Source organism: Piliocolobus tephrosceles, chromosome 20, assembly GCF_002776525.5.
Source record: "Piliocolobus tephrosceles isolate RC106 chromosome 20, ASM277652v3, whole genome shotgun sequence".
NCBI lineage: Eukaryota > Metazoa > Chordata > Mammalia > Primates > Cercopithecidae > Piliocolobus > Piliocolobus tephrosceles.
The window spans coordinates 9,439,617-9,454,196 of NC_045453.1; the positions used below are offsets into that span (position 1 = coordinate 9,439,617).

Sequence of the window (14,580 nt, forward strand, 5' to 3'; positions counted from 1 at the left end):
AAAAAAAAAAAAAAAAAAGAGCACGTGGATATGGCGGTCCCAGCACGAATGGTGGTACCATGACGTTTGGGAAAGGCGCCTCAGTGCCTTCACTTCCTTGACATGAAAATGAGAGTTTGTGCCTGCATCCATTAGCTGCTGCTCCTAGCATCACAGCCTTTGTCAGCCTCCTGGTGTTCCTCCTACCCCCATTTGCCACAGTGATTCCCCCCTTGTCCCTCAGCAGCCTTTCAGATAGAGCCCTGTTTTATGGTAGAGACCGGTTTCAGGCCCCCAGCCTATGTTATGCCATATACATCAGAGAGTTCACTTTGACCTTTCTACCATCTCTCCATGACCTTGAGTGGGGACAAGTCACAGGTTCTTTTCCTGACTGAGGCACAGGCTGGGCAGCTGGAAGGGGCTGCAGAAAGGGCACTGGCGGCCACTCAGTTCCGCTGCCTTGCCTTGCCCAGCCCCTCAGCTGTGCATTTTTCTGGGCTAAGAAGACAAAACAAACAGATGCTAGGCTGCCAAGTGCTCTGGACAGGACAGTCTTGGGGAATGTGTGGAGGGGGTGTTTTTCTGTTCTCTGAATCCTCCGCCAAAATGGGAGGTGCCTTTAGGGGCTAGGTGTCCACACAGATGCTGAGGAACGCCCAGGCTTCCTTCCCTGAGACTGCCTGCTCAACAACACTCCTCCTTAGTTTGCTTGACCCAGGTCACTGTGACCTGACCATTTTTCCCCTGCATCCAGGGCTGAGGTGGAGAGGGGCAGTGTACTCCTGCAGCACAGGTACGGGAGGAGGCAGCTGTGGGAGGGAGGGAGAGAAGGCCACAGGCACTGCTCTTGTGCAAGGAAGCCTCCCTCTTACTCTTCAGCTGGCAGTGGGTGGCTGCCCAGAACCAGGCTGTCTGGATCAAACCCAGCTTTTGCACTTGGGACCTTGAACAAGTTTCTGAACCTCTCTGATGTGTTTCTTCAACGGAGATAAGCATATAACCTGTCCGATAGGCTGAGATTGAATGAATAATTAGATATGAAATGTGAATAGCACCTGAGACCAGGCATGGTGGCTCACACCTGTAATCCCAACACTTCGGGAGGTTGAGGTGAGCAGAACACCTGAGTTCAGGAGTTCAAGACCGGCCTGACCAACATAGAGAAACCCCATCTCTACTAAAAAAAAAAAAAAAAAAGCCGGGCGCAGTGGCTTACGCCTGTAATCCCAGCACTTTGGGAGGCCAAGGTGGGTGGATCACAAGGTCAGGAGATGGAGACCATCCTGGCTAACATGGTGAAACCCCGTCTCTACTAAAAATACAAAGAAAAAAAATTAGTCAGGCATGGTGGCAGGCACCTGTAATCCCAGCTACTCGGGAGGCTGAGGCAGGAGAATCACTTGAACCCAGGAGGCAGAGGTTGCAGTGAGCCACTGTTCTCCAGTCTGGGCAACAGAATGAGACTCTGTCTCAAGAAAAAAAAAAAAAAAAACAATAGCACCTGATGTGTTTTGTGTTTAAATGTTTGCTATCAGGATTATGATGTTTATTACTCAGCTATCCCCTTTGTTCCTCTGGAAAGACACAGCAAAGCTGGCTGGGTACTATGGCTCATACCTGTAATCCCAGCATTTTGGGAGGCTGAGGCAGGCAGATTGCTTGAGTCCAGGAGTTCAAGACCAGCCTGGCCAATATGGTGAAACCCCATCTCTACAAAAAATACAAAAAAAAAAAAAAAAATACCTGAGCATGGTAGCACATGTCTGTGGTCCCACCTACTCGGAAGGCTGAGGTGGGAGAATTACCTAAACCCAGGAGGTCAAGGCTGCAGTGAGGTGTGATTGCACCACTGCACTCCAGCCTGGGTGACAGAGTGAGACCCTGTCTTTTAAAAAATAAAAATAAAAATAAAAAAAAAAAGCACAGCAAAGCAGTGGAAGCCCTAAAGCCAGGAGGCCTCATTTTAAATCCCAGCTCTGCACTGGGAGGATGTGTGACTGCACAAGGGCTTTCTTCTCTTTGAGCTCAATTCTCTCTAGTACTTTTGGGACATTGCCCTCTACCCTTCAGGTAGTATGCAGATTAAACATAATGCAAGTGTGGTGGCTGGCATGATACTGCTATCAAAGGTGTTTGAATAAGTTTGTTCCCTTCCTTCATCCCACCCAGCTGTTCAGCCCTTCCTCTTTTTTTTTTCTTTTTTTTTCTTTTTTTTGAGATGGAGTCTTGCTCTGTTGCGCAGGCTGGAGTGCAGTGTCGCGATTTCAACTCACCGCAACCTCTGCCTCCTGGGTTCAAGCAGTTCTCTCAGCCTCCTGAGTAGCTGGGACTACAGGCACACACACTGCTAGGCCCTTCCTCTCTTTAGGGTTTTCCCACAGCTCTAGTCAGGATTTGGCTCAGCCAGCGTCCACCGAAACCTGTTGGTATGTGTGTGCATTGGAGCACCATAGTGGTGAAGAGGAGCAATAAGAACCGCAGAACCAGGGCCCCTCCTGGCTGGAATGGAATGGGAGAGAAGGGCCACAGAAGCCTCTGGCTCTGCCCTGCCTACGAGCCTTCCAGCCTGACAGCATGGTGCTGTCTTTGAGTCACCTGTAGAATAGATGCAGCTGCAGTTTGCTAGGGTAGGAGAAAAGACACAGGACCAGAAGAAGGACCCAGAGTGTGAAATTTCAGTCAAGCCACCGTTTAAACCGTTTAATGGTTTTCCATGGTGCTCTGGCCTGGTTGTCAGCCCTGCCCACCTCTGAGCTCATGAGCTACCATTCACCGGTTCCTTAAGCCAACCCTTTCCTGCCTCAGTTCAGCTGTTTTGGAGGACCATAGAGGTGAAGGAGGACAGATGAGAACCCCACGGCCAGGACCTTTCCTTGGAATTGTCTAGAACATTCTTAGCTTTCTATGTGGCTGGCTCTTCCTTATCTTTACGTCTCAGCTTTCCAAAACCCTTAGCCATGGAAGTTTCTCTTATCTTTATAACCACGCCCCCCCCCCCTTTATTTCTGTTTCCTTTTGGGCGCTTATTGGTGGTTATTCACCTAGTTGTTGATTGTCAGTCTCCATGACTAGGAGCACTGTAAGCTCCACAGGTTGACATGCATGTCTGTTTAATGCACAAAGGCATCCCAGCACCAAGAACTGGGCCCAATATAACAGGCACTCAAATGATACTTGAATGAGCAAGAAGCCTTGAAGAGCAGCAGGAAGGTGAGAAGCTCTTTTTTTTTTTTTTAAGATGGAGTCTCTCCGCCTGGCACGGTGGCTCGAGCCTGTAATCCCAGCACTTTGGGAGGCCGAGACGGGCGGATCACGAGGTCAGGAGATCGAGACCATCCTGGCTAACGTGGTGAAACCCTGTCTCTACTAAATACAAAAAACTAGCCGGGTGAGGTGGTGGGCACCTGTAGTCCCAGTTACTCGGGAGGCTGAAGCAGGAGAATGGCATAAACCCAGGAGGCAGAGCTTGCAGTGAGCTGAGATCCGGCCACTGCACTCCAGCCCAGGCAACAGAGCGAGACTCCGTCTCAAAAAAAAAAAGATGGAGTCTCACTGTGTTACCCAGGCTGGAGCGCAATGGCGTGTTCTCGGCTCACTGCAACCTCCGCTTCCTGGGTTCAAGCAATTCTGCCTCAGCCCCCACAAGTAGCTGGGACTACAGACACACACAACCATACCCAGCTAATTTTTGTACTTTTTGTAGACACAGGGTTTTGCCATGTTGACCAGGCTGGTCTGGAACTCCTGAGCGAAAGCCATCTGCCCACCTTGGCCTCCCAAAGTACTGGGACTGCAGGCGTGAGCTACAGCACCCAGCCTGACTCTCCAGGCTGGAGTACACAGGCGTGATCATGGCTCACTGCAGCCTCGGCCTCCCTGACCTCAGCCTCCTGGGACTATAGGGCACGTGCCACCACAACAGCTAATTTTTTGTGTTTTTGCAGAGATGTGGTTTCACCATATTGCCCAGGCTGGTCTCAAACCCCTGGGCTCAAGTGATCTGCCTGCCTCAGCCTCCCAAAGGCTGGAATTACAGGTGTGAGCTACCGTGCCTAGCCAGGGGAGGGTCTTCATGTCCAGGCTCTGGAGTCTGGACTTATCCTGTAGGCAGTAGGAGACAAATGGCAGTTTTCTAGAACAGGAATGACAGCCATGGCATTTTAGAAAGAGAATATGAAACCAGTAAAGAGGCTAGACTGAAGAGCTGTAAAGTTGGGGGCTATTCAAGAGAGTCCAGAGATAGAGGGCAGGGTGCTATAGGTGTCCCCCAAACCACATGCATATCACTTAATGGTGAGAAATTTTATGCTTCTAAACAATCAACTAGATGGGATGGGGTCAGAGTTAGTGGTAGCTTTCTCAGCAGCATGTGGAAAAAAGTCAAGGATGTTGGTTGAGCGCATGTTCTGCTGAGGCTACTACTCCTGGTGTTGCTGAGAAATAAGAATGACTTTCTTCCAGGCCAGGCACGGTGGCTCATGCCTGTAATCCCAGCACTTTGGGAGGCTGACGCAGGCGGTTCACTTGAGGTCAGGAGCTTGAGAGACCAGCCTGGCCAACATGCTAAAACCCCATCTCAAAAAAAATAATAAGGAAAAAATAAAAAATAACCTTCCTGATAGCTCCCTTGTGCCTTTGTGGCTTTCCCCGGCCTGCAGTGAAACTCTGCACTACACACTTGGGAATGAGTTGCCCTTAGCATCAATCCCTCTCTTCTTCTTCATCCACCCAGGCAGCAGGTCCTGCCATTCCAATATCCTAAACGCAGCAAACATTTGTCCTCTTGCCACCTCCCTTAACGTAACCTGAACTACTAGCAGTACCCTGTCTCCCTGCTTCCAGTCTGTTCTCCACATCATACGTTGCTCCTTGCGTCAAACCCTTATATAGCTCCTCAGTACCCTTAACAATAAAGAAGCAAATCCTCCTGCTAAGAGGTAGCCTTCAGTTAACCACTCTAAGCTCCAGCCACATGGAATTTTTGTTTGTTTGCTTTTTTGAGACTGGCTCTGTCACCCAGGATAGAGGGCAGTGATGTAATCTTGGTTCACTGCAACCTCGTCCTCCTGGGTTCAAGCAAGTCTCCTGCCTCAGCCTCCTAAGTAGCTGGGATTACAGGTGCCTGCCACCATGCCCAGCTAATTTTTCTATTTTTAGTAGAGACAAGGTTTCACCATGTTGGCCAGGCTGGTGTGTGTTCTTATTTAACTCTCTTTTCCTACTATTAACTTCTGTGTTTTCTGCTGTGTTCCCAGGTCCTGGGACATGCTTCATAGCTGTTTGTTTTGGTTTGTTTTGAAACAGGGCCTTGTTCTGTTGCCCAGGCTGGAATACAGTGGTACGATCATAGCTCACTGCAGCTTCCACCTGTTGGGCTCCAGTGATCTTCCGACCCCAGCCTCCCAGGCAGCTGGAACCACAGGGGCGCACCACTACACCTGGCTAACTTCTTTTGTAGAAACAGGGTCTCCCTGTGTTGCCCAGGCTGGTCTCGAACTCCTGAGTTTAAGCAATCGTCCCGCCTTGACCTCCCAAATTGTTGGGATTACAGGCGTGAGCCACTGCGCCCAGCCCATAGCTGTTTTTGATTGAGCGAACTGATTGGTCTTGTATATTCATTCCAGATATGTAACTGGTTCATCAATGCCCGGCGGCGGCTTCTCCCAGACATGCTTCGGAAGGATGGCAAAGACCCTAATCAGTTTACCATTTCCCGCCGCGGGGGTAAGGCCTCAGATGTGGCCCTCCCCCGTGGCAGCAGCCCCTCTGTGCTGGCTGTGTCTGTCCCAGCCCCCACCAATGTGCTCTCCCTGTCTGTGTGCTCCATGCCACTTCACTCAGGCCAGGGGGAAAAGCCAGCAGCCCCTTTCCCACGTGGGGAGCTGGAGTCTCCCAAGCCCCTGGTGACCCCTGGTAGCACACTTACCCTGCTGACCAGGGCTGAGGCTGGAAGCCCCACAGGTGGACTCTTCAACACGCCACCACCCACACCCCCAGAGCAGGACAAAGAGGACTTCAGCAGCTTCCAGCTGCTGGTGGAGGTGGCGCTACAGAGGGCTGCTGAGATGGAGCTTCAGAAGCAGCAGGACCCATCACTCTCATTACTACACACTCCCATCCCTTTAGTCTCTGAAAATCCCCAGTAGGCATCTGCCAACAGGGTGCTCAAAGCTCAAGCCAGCTGTCCTGGGTTTCCGTTTTGGTTCCCTTTCATACAGAGGGTTTTCTATGGATCACTGCCAAACATTGGGATCATCTCCTCTGTCCAGAGGTCTTCAGCAGGAAGACACCAGCTGGCACCACTGCACTGTGATGGGGGCCCTCTCCTCTGCTGACTCTGCCGTTTCTCCAGGCCTCCCCTCAGTGATGAGACCAAGAGATCGGAGACAAGCATGGTGCTGATGCTGCTGCTGCTTCTCCAGAAAATCCCTGGGACACCTTTGTTCCAGCCTGGTTTCCTGGGCTGGGCTCAGGAAAGCTGCCAAGTTCAGTCCTATGTTGGGTCCAAGCTGCCCCTGTGCTGTTTCTGTCAAGCCAGGTATGGACATTCCAAGTTCATATGCATGAACAAAAGAAAAGAGGAACCCAGTGGATGTAACAGAACCGACTCCAGTTGAATGTTTAGATTTTTGCTAAACTGTTTTCTTTTTCCCTTTTTTGCTGTGGTTTGCGTTCACGGCAGTAGTTAGCCCAGGTGTGGGGAACGAGAGTGCACTGCATGATAGCGTTATGGTGAGCTGGGAAGGACCCACCACTGCCACTGGGGATTGTTTTGCAAGAAAGGAATATTTTTATTTTGGGGACCAGCTAAGTCTCTGCAGTAGTGTGAAATTCCAAATGGTTGTTTTATCGTTGGTTTGGTTTACCCAAAAAAAAGGCAGGAAAAAAAAAACCCATATGAGCACATTGACTTTTCTGCCGCAGGCACAGAAGGGTAGAAAGCCACAGCAGGGGGCAGTCCAGCAGACTGACTCAACTTTCTTAGGTACCTAGCAGAGAAGGATGGTAAGATCAAAAGGTGTTTGGTTTTTCTTTTCTTTTTTATTGTAGTTTTTTGGGGGGTGGGGGGAGTAAACTAGACTGAAGCGATGGATTTTTTTTTTTCTTTAATGTTTTTCCCTTTGTTCTTGAACATTTTTGCCCTGCAGCCTGAGTTTTGAATTCTTTTAGGAACTTGGATTAGAGGGGCCCCTATGTCAGAAGCTCCCAGCACCTCCTACTTGGGAGAGAAGTGAGCCATCTGCTGGTCAGGAAGTCCTCCAAAGAGGCAGCCTTTCCCACAATGGTGGCAGGAAACTATCTGGGGAAAGCAGGAATAGTGTCCACTGCTGCCAGGGAACTGCCTTCAGAGAAGGCTGGGGCTGGAAAAGGGTTAGAAGCCTGCTAGCTGGGATTGTCTTTGTTTCAGCTTCCTTTAAATTAGAGTTATAGGGGCCCCTGCCCCGTGAACAGATCACAATTGGTCTTATGCTCCTCCCTCTCCCCCATTTTTTCTTTTGCTGTTTTGTTTTTTGTTTTTTTGAGACAGAGTCTCACTCTGTCACCCAGGCTGGAGTGCAGTGGTGCGATCTCGGCTCACTGCAGCCTCCGCCTCCCGGGTTTAAGCAATTCTTTGCCGCAGCCTCACGAGTAGCTGGGATTATAGGCGCCCGCCACCATGCCCGGCTAATTTTTGTATTTTTAGTAGCGATGGGGTTTTACCATCTTGGCCAGGCTGGTCTTGAACTCCTGACCTCGTGAGCCACCGCGCCCAGCCTCTTTTGCTGTTTCATCGCTGACAGTGTTCAACAGCAATATGCCCCATCTTTATATATCCTAAGAAACACTAATCCTAGGTTATTGCTAGCCAAAATATTTTTGTCCTCAATAACGTCACTGGGCCAAAAGATAGATCAGTACCGCAGCCTTTAGTTTCCTGAAATCACCAGGTCAGGCTCAAGGAGAAGAGAGGTTCCTGGATACTGAATAACTTGGGTGGGCCTAGCCAGGAGAAAGACAGTAACATGTGTTCTGTACTTTCTTGGAAGATCCCTGAAGCCATCACAGAGGCTCCCCAACTTCTGAGTCGCCCATCTGTTGCTGGAGTGGGAATGGATTGCTGAAGGAGAGGGAGCTTTGCTCTCTCTAGGTGGCCAAGTTTCCTGGGCTCTCTGTGTTGCCTCCCTCTGGCTTCTTCCTCCTGTGCCCTCTCCCCGTGTGCCCCAGGGGGATCAGGGATCCTCACCCTCCTGAAGCCCAGTGGGGAAGAATGAACATGGCTGCATCCAGGTTAACTGAAGCTGCCATTTGCCCAGCCTTTTCCATCCCAGCCCTGTCAGTGAGCCCTGGTCTGGTGCAACTGCTGCAGGATGCCTGTAGTAGGGAACTCTGGAAGTGTATTGGTCTGAGGTGGGATTTTCCCTCCCCACAGTGCACTGAGCAACGGCGGGTGGTGAGGGGTGAGGGAGCCATGCTGCTGAATTCTGGTTGGCATTCCCCCATTATGTAAAGTGAGGTGTTGGGGTGGGGCAGACTCTGCTTGGGTTTGGTTGTAAGATAAACCTGGAGGAGAAGCACAGTTGTCCCATTGAATTATTTGAGCAAAAACTACTGTAAATAACTTTTTTGTCTTTTGTCAAATAAAATTGTTGTTTTGTTTTTTTAAGCAGAAACAGGGTTCTTGATGATTGATCCACCAGGGCTCAGGGCCCAGGCCTGAAGACAAGGCAGTTACTGGCTTCCTACTTCGCTTTACATCTTTTACTCTCTCTCTAGTAGCCAGCTCTGAGTTCTGTGCACGCTGTACCCCCATTCCCTTTTACCAGCTCCATTCTGTATCCCATTCAACTCAAGGTAAAGGGGGCCTTTGCATCCCACATTGAGCCACTCTTCCCTGGGATCAACAGTTAAGCTTTAGCGTTGCTAAGTGGTGAGGAGATAACCTTGAGGAACTGGCAGTTTTGTCCTCCCCCTCTCTCGGTAAGAAATGAGCACAACTGCAGCATGAACCCAGCACAGAGAGAAGCAGCTATGAGGTGGAAACTCCAGTCATGTCTGAAACCAGGACTACCTCTAGACTTCCCTATTATGTAAGCTAGTGAATTCCCCTTTTTGCTTAAATTAGCTGTTAATACATTTCTGCCATACTGAAATGACAATACACTAACTGCAGCCCAAACTACAAAAACCAAGGTCTGCAACAGTGGGAGACTGAGTTTGGCTGAGTGGGCCTGGGCCTGGGCCTGGGTCTGGGTCTGTGCTATGTTCGATCTCTTTTTTTTTTGATACGGAGTCTCTCTATCGCCAGGCTGGAGTGCAGTGGCGCAATCTCGGCTCACTGTGACCTCCACCTCCCAGGTTCAAGCGATTCTCCTACCTCAGCCTCCCAAGTAGCTGGGACTACAGGCGTGTGCCACCACGCCCGGCTTATTTTTGTATTTTTTAGTAGAGACGGGGTTTCACCGTGTTGGCCAGGATGGTCTCGATCTCCTGACCTCATGATCTGCCCACCTCGGCCTCTGAAAGTGCTGGGATTACGGGCATGAGCCACTGTGCCCGGCCCCAGTTGCTTAATTTTTGTATACACACACATATGGAATTGAGATGCCCCAGGTAAAGAAACTGAGTGGGCTGTGGTTTGTGCCTACAGTCCCAGCTACTCCAAGGCTGAGGCTGGAGGATCACCTAAGCCTGGGAGTTTGAAGGTGTGGTGAGCTGTGATTGGACCACTGCACTCCAGCCTTGGTGACTGAGACCCCATCTTTTTTTTTTTTTTTTAAGAGAGAGTAATTGAGTAGGGATTTAAGATACTTGCCTGAACTCATATAGCCCATATAAAAATGGAGCTAGAATTCAAATTCAATTATGTTTTCCTTCAGGGTCACTCAGGTCTGCCCAGAACCTATCTGAACTAATACAGTGGGCAGTTATGTATAGTGACCACTAATGTAGTATCATCTAGCTGTCTAGAACACTGCTATGGGCTAAGCACAAGAAGTTTCTTCTTGTGAACAAAATCTTGATTTCTCCCCGGTACACCTAGATGGAGGATGGCTGGTCTTCTACAGGTCATTCTCTAGGAATTTCGAGAGAGAGCCTCCCCACTCAAGTTTCCCAGATTAAAGAGCCTCAACTCCCTTAGCCATTCACTCATGGTCCTGATTTTCCCCCACTTCTCTCTCAGTATCTCTCAAACTGCACACTTGGCCCTGGAGCTCAGCAGAATAGGCTCGTGCTCTTACGCTTTTTCAAAGTAAGTTTAATATATAATTCACATTGGCCGGGCGTAGTGGCTCATGCTTGTAATTCTAACATTTTGGGAGGCTGAGGTGGGTAGATCACTTTTGAGGTCAGGAGTTGGAGACCAGCCTGGCCAACATGGTGAAACCCTGTCTCTACTAAAAATACAAAAATTGGTGGGTGTGGTGGCACACCCCTGTAATCCCAAATACTCGGGAGGCTGAGGCAGGAGAATCGCTTGAACCATGGAGGTGGAGGTTGCAGTGAGCCGAGATCGCGCCACTGCACTCTAGCCTGAGCGACAGAGCGAGACTCTGTCTCAAAAAAAAATAAAAGGAACTGAAACCAAAAGTGTCTTCTGCATCAAGCTTCAAACGAGCCCTGGAGTGAGCAAGCACTCTAGATAATGAAAGTGAACCGTGGGATACTGTGGCAAGGGCCCCTCCTCTGAAGTTGGGGACATGATCTAAGGACATCCACCTTTCTTACTATAGTCTTATTTAGGAAACAGCTTTTAAATGCATCTGCTCCGGTTGTGAATACCTGCTGTCTCTTTGGGCTGGCTATGGATTGCCTGACCGCCTCTATGTACCCTTGTTCTGTTCTTTTCTTTTCTTTTTTTTTTTTTTTTTTTGAGATAGTCTCGCTCTTTATTCAAATAAAATAAAATAAAATAAAATAAAAGTAGTGGTAGTGATTGGTGGGGAGGGTGTATACCATCCTCTAGACGGCTCTTCCTTTCCACTGTTTTTGAATGGTAGTTCCTCCATGGCCCACAGGCTTAGAACCTTTTTTTTTTTTTTGCATCGACTCAGCCCTATGAATAAGCATCTCTGGGGTAAGACTCGGGACTCTGGATTTTAAAAGTACAGTCTAGCTTGAAAGCTGCTACATGGACTGGGCACGGTGGCTCACGCCTGTAATCCCAACAATTTGGGAGGCCAAGACGGGTAGATCACGAGGTCAGGAGTTCAAGACCAGCCTGGCCAAGATGGTGAAACTCCATCTCTACTAAAAATACAAAAATTAGTCTGGTACGGTGGCGGGCTTCTGCAATCCCAGCTACTCGGATGGCTGAGGCAGGAGAATCGCTTGAACCTGGGAGGCAGAGGTTGGAGTGAGCCAAGATCGCACTGCTGCACTCCAGCCTGGGTGACAGAGCAAAACTCCATCTCAAAAAAAAAAAAAAGGGGGGGGGCCGGGCGCGGTGGCTCAAGCCTGTAATCCCAGCACTTTGGGAGGCCGAGACGGGCGGATCACGAGGTCAGGAGATAGAGACCATCCTGGCTAACACAGTGAAACCCCGACTCTACTAAAAAATGCAAAAAACTAGCCGGGCGAGGTGGCGGGTACCTGTAGTCCCAGCTACTCGTGAGGCTGAGGCAGGAGAATGGCGCAAACCCGGGAGGCGGAGCTTGCAGTGAGCTGAGATCCGACCACTGAACTCCAGCCTGGGTGACAGAGCGAGACTCTGTCTCAAAAAAAAAAAAAAGGAACGCTGCTACATGAAAACTCCCATAAGGCAGAGGCCAGGTCTGCCTTGTATGGGTGTATCCTTGCTATGTTATGCACTAGGGCTGCAGAGGATATGGTGTGGCACTCGAGAAGGATGCAGAAATAACCATCACTGCTGTCAGAGTTACTGATTTCAAAGGCATTTCTCTATGACCCAAGCCTGGTTTCAAATTCTTGGTCTGTCACAGATGAGCTGTCGTGACCATAGACAAGACAGTTCACTACTCAAGAGGTCAGTTTTCATCATCAATAAAGTGGGAATAGTAATATCTCTTGGGAGGATGAAATGGGATAATCTATATGTTACTGTCTAACCTTGCTTAGCACACAGCTGAGGGAAAAACAACCTGTAAAATAACTTACCCCATACCACACAGCTTGTAAGTGGTGGAATTGGGCCTAATTACCCAGAGAAGTGATTCTCAGGCCTAAATATCCATCAAGATCATCAGGAAAGCTTATAAAGATGCATATTCCCAGACCTCACACCCAGAGAGTCTGGGCAGGAATCTGCATTCCTCACTGATGCCACAGGAGATTCTGATGATCTTGCTCCACAGACCTTGATCATTGTCAGGAGACTGACCTATCCCCAGGAAACTGCTGGGCTGGGAAAGTAGAAACTCTTTGTCTTTCAAAGTTACAAGATGAGAGGAAGAAGTGTCTCTGAACCATCTGACATCTTTGCACTCAGGAGGCTATGGTAACTTGAAGGTCAAGTGTAGCCCTACCATTTTAATTACCAAAGTAATCCACACTCAATGTAGAGAAATTGCAAGTAAAGGTATAAAAAGAGAAGAGTTTAGTATAATGGTTAGAAGCCCAGCCAGGTTTTGGATGAAAACAAATGTGGCCAGACGCAGCGGCTCATACCTATAATCCCATCACTTTGGAAAGACAGGCGGGTGGATCACCCAAGGTCAGGAGCTCGAGACCAGCCTGGCAAACGTGGCAAAACCCCATCTCTACTAAAAATACAAAACTTAGCTGAGCATGGTGGCAGGTGCCTGTAGTCCCAGCTGCTCAGGAGGCTGAGGCAGGAGAATCGCTTGAACCCGGGGAGGTGGAGGTTGCAGTGAGTCGAGAATGTCCCACTGCACTCCAGCCTGGATGACAGAGTGATAATAAATGAATGTAAAACATTTAGTAAAGTGAGTGGTAGCTAGTAAGGGTTCAGTAAGTACTAGTATGACATTTATTGTAGGCCAAAAAAAAAAAAAAAAAAGGCCCGGATGCAATCTCAGACCTCCATTCCAACAACAGGTGCTCTTTCCATGGCTGGTGGTTGCCCCCAGGATTTCTGATACCTGTGATCCATCAGTGCCTGTGAGGGGCCAGTCTTACCTCTCAGAACATACCTTCCTCTCCAAACCCCACTCCAAGCAGCTGGCCGTGCTATCGGGCATTCAGCTGGGAGGAAATAGCCCTAAGGCTGAGCTCGTGTTCAACTAGTGCTGAAAAGCTACAAACTCACAAAGACAAAATTTGTCCTACTTCCAAATCGTTCTCTCCCACTTCCAAATCTGACCCTTCATCAAGTTATTTTCCATCTCAGACCACCCAAGATGTTTATTTTAACCAGATGGATTAACTGAGATTCAGCCAGATTCCCCGCTTCCTAAGATAAGGAAAGCCTTGTGTAAAAGCAAAAAGGGAACAAGTCTGAGTCCCAAAAATACCTTCTAGAGAAGGGCTTCCACTCTGCCTGCCAGCTTAGCTTTGATTCTAGAAAGGTAAGAGGAGGAACAGGGAGCAGGTTTCAGATGCCTGTTGAACTTCTAACTTCCCGTATATGACCTTGGGCTACACTGCAGGATTTGAGGACCCTTCTAACTAGAACTTTCTGTGACCTCTCCCAATCACATGCAAACATAATGGCTCTTGGGAGTTACGGTCAGAGCTTCACAATGTAATACAAACATGACCTAGAGCGGGATGCAGTGGCTCATGCCTGTAATCCCAGCACTTTGGGAGGCTGAGGTGGGTGGATCACTTGAGGTCAGGAGTTTGAGACCAGCCTGGCCAACATGATGAAACCCCGTCTCTACTAAAAATACAAAAATTAGCTGGGCGTAGTGGTGGGCACCTGTAATCCTAGCTACTTGGGAGGCTGAGGAGAATCCCTTGAACCTGGGAGGTGGAAGTGGCAGTGAGCCGAGATCGCACCACTGCACTCCAACCTGGGTGACAGAGCGAGACTCTGTCTCAAAAAAAAAAGAAAAGAAAAGCAAACATGACATAAAAAGAAAAAAAATACTGCCTAATGAGATGCTCAATCATTACTAATCACTAGGGAAGTGCAAATCAAAACCACAATGAAAATACTACTTTGCACCTAGTAGGATGATGATTAACAACAGAAAAAGGCTGAGCGCAGTGGCTCACGCCTGTAACCCAGGGAGGATTTTGGGCGGCCGAGGCAGGTGGATCATGAGGTCAGGAGTTCCAGACCAGTCTGACCAACATGGCGAAACCCTGTCCCTACTAAAAATACAAAAATTAACCTGGCATGGTGGCGGGCACCTGTAATCCCAACTACTTGGGAGGCTGAGGCAGAAGAATCACTTGAACCCAGGAGGCGGAGGTTGCAGTGAGCCAAGATTGCACCATTGCCCTCCAGCCTGGGCGACAGAGCGAGACTCCTTCTCAACAACAACAACAAAAAAAATCATGTATCTCCGAACCCTTGTGCACTGCTGGTGGAAATGCGAAATGCTGCAGCTGCTGTGGAAAACAACAGTTCCTCAAAAAATTAAAAATAGAATTACAATATGATCTAGCAATTCCACTTCTGAGAATGTGCCCAAAATAACAAAGCAGGGACACGAAGATATTTATGCGCTCCAATCCATAGCAGCATTATTC

At 48.9% G+C, this 14,580-nt stretch overlaps 1 protein-coding gene and 1 long non-coding RNA gene across 6 annotated transcripts in view; one reads left to right on the forward strand and one right to left on the reverse strand.

Moving 5' to 3' along the window:
- Window positions 1-8,635, forward strand: part of TGIF2 (TGFB induced factor homeobox 2) — a 25,305-nt gene extending 16,670 nt beyond the window's left edge. For 2 of the 4 annotated variants that reach the window (XM_023220576.2, XM_023220574.2), the window contains exon 3: window positions 5,607-8,633. In XM_023220576.2, coding sequence (XP_023076344.1) covers window positions 5,607-6,128 — 522 coding nt within the window. In that variant the 3' untranslated portion in view covers window positions 6,129-8,633. Of the gene's footprint in view, window positions 1-5,606 lie in introns of all 4 variants that reach the window. The other 2 variants (XR_002733328.2, XM_023220577.2) reach the window with 2 other exon arrangements.
- The window catches only part of LOC116418556, a 128,887-nt gene that overhangs the window by 108,948 nt on the left and 5,359 nt on the right, over window positions 1-14,580 (reverse strand). The gene's annotated exons all lie outside the window — the stretch shown is intronic.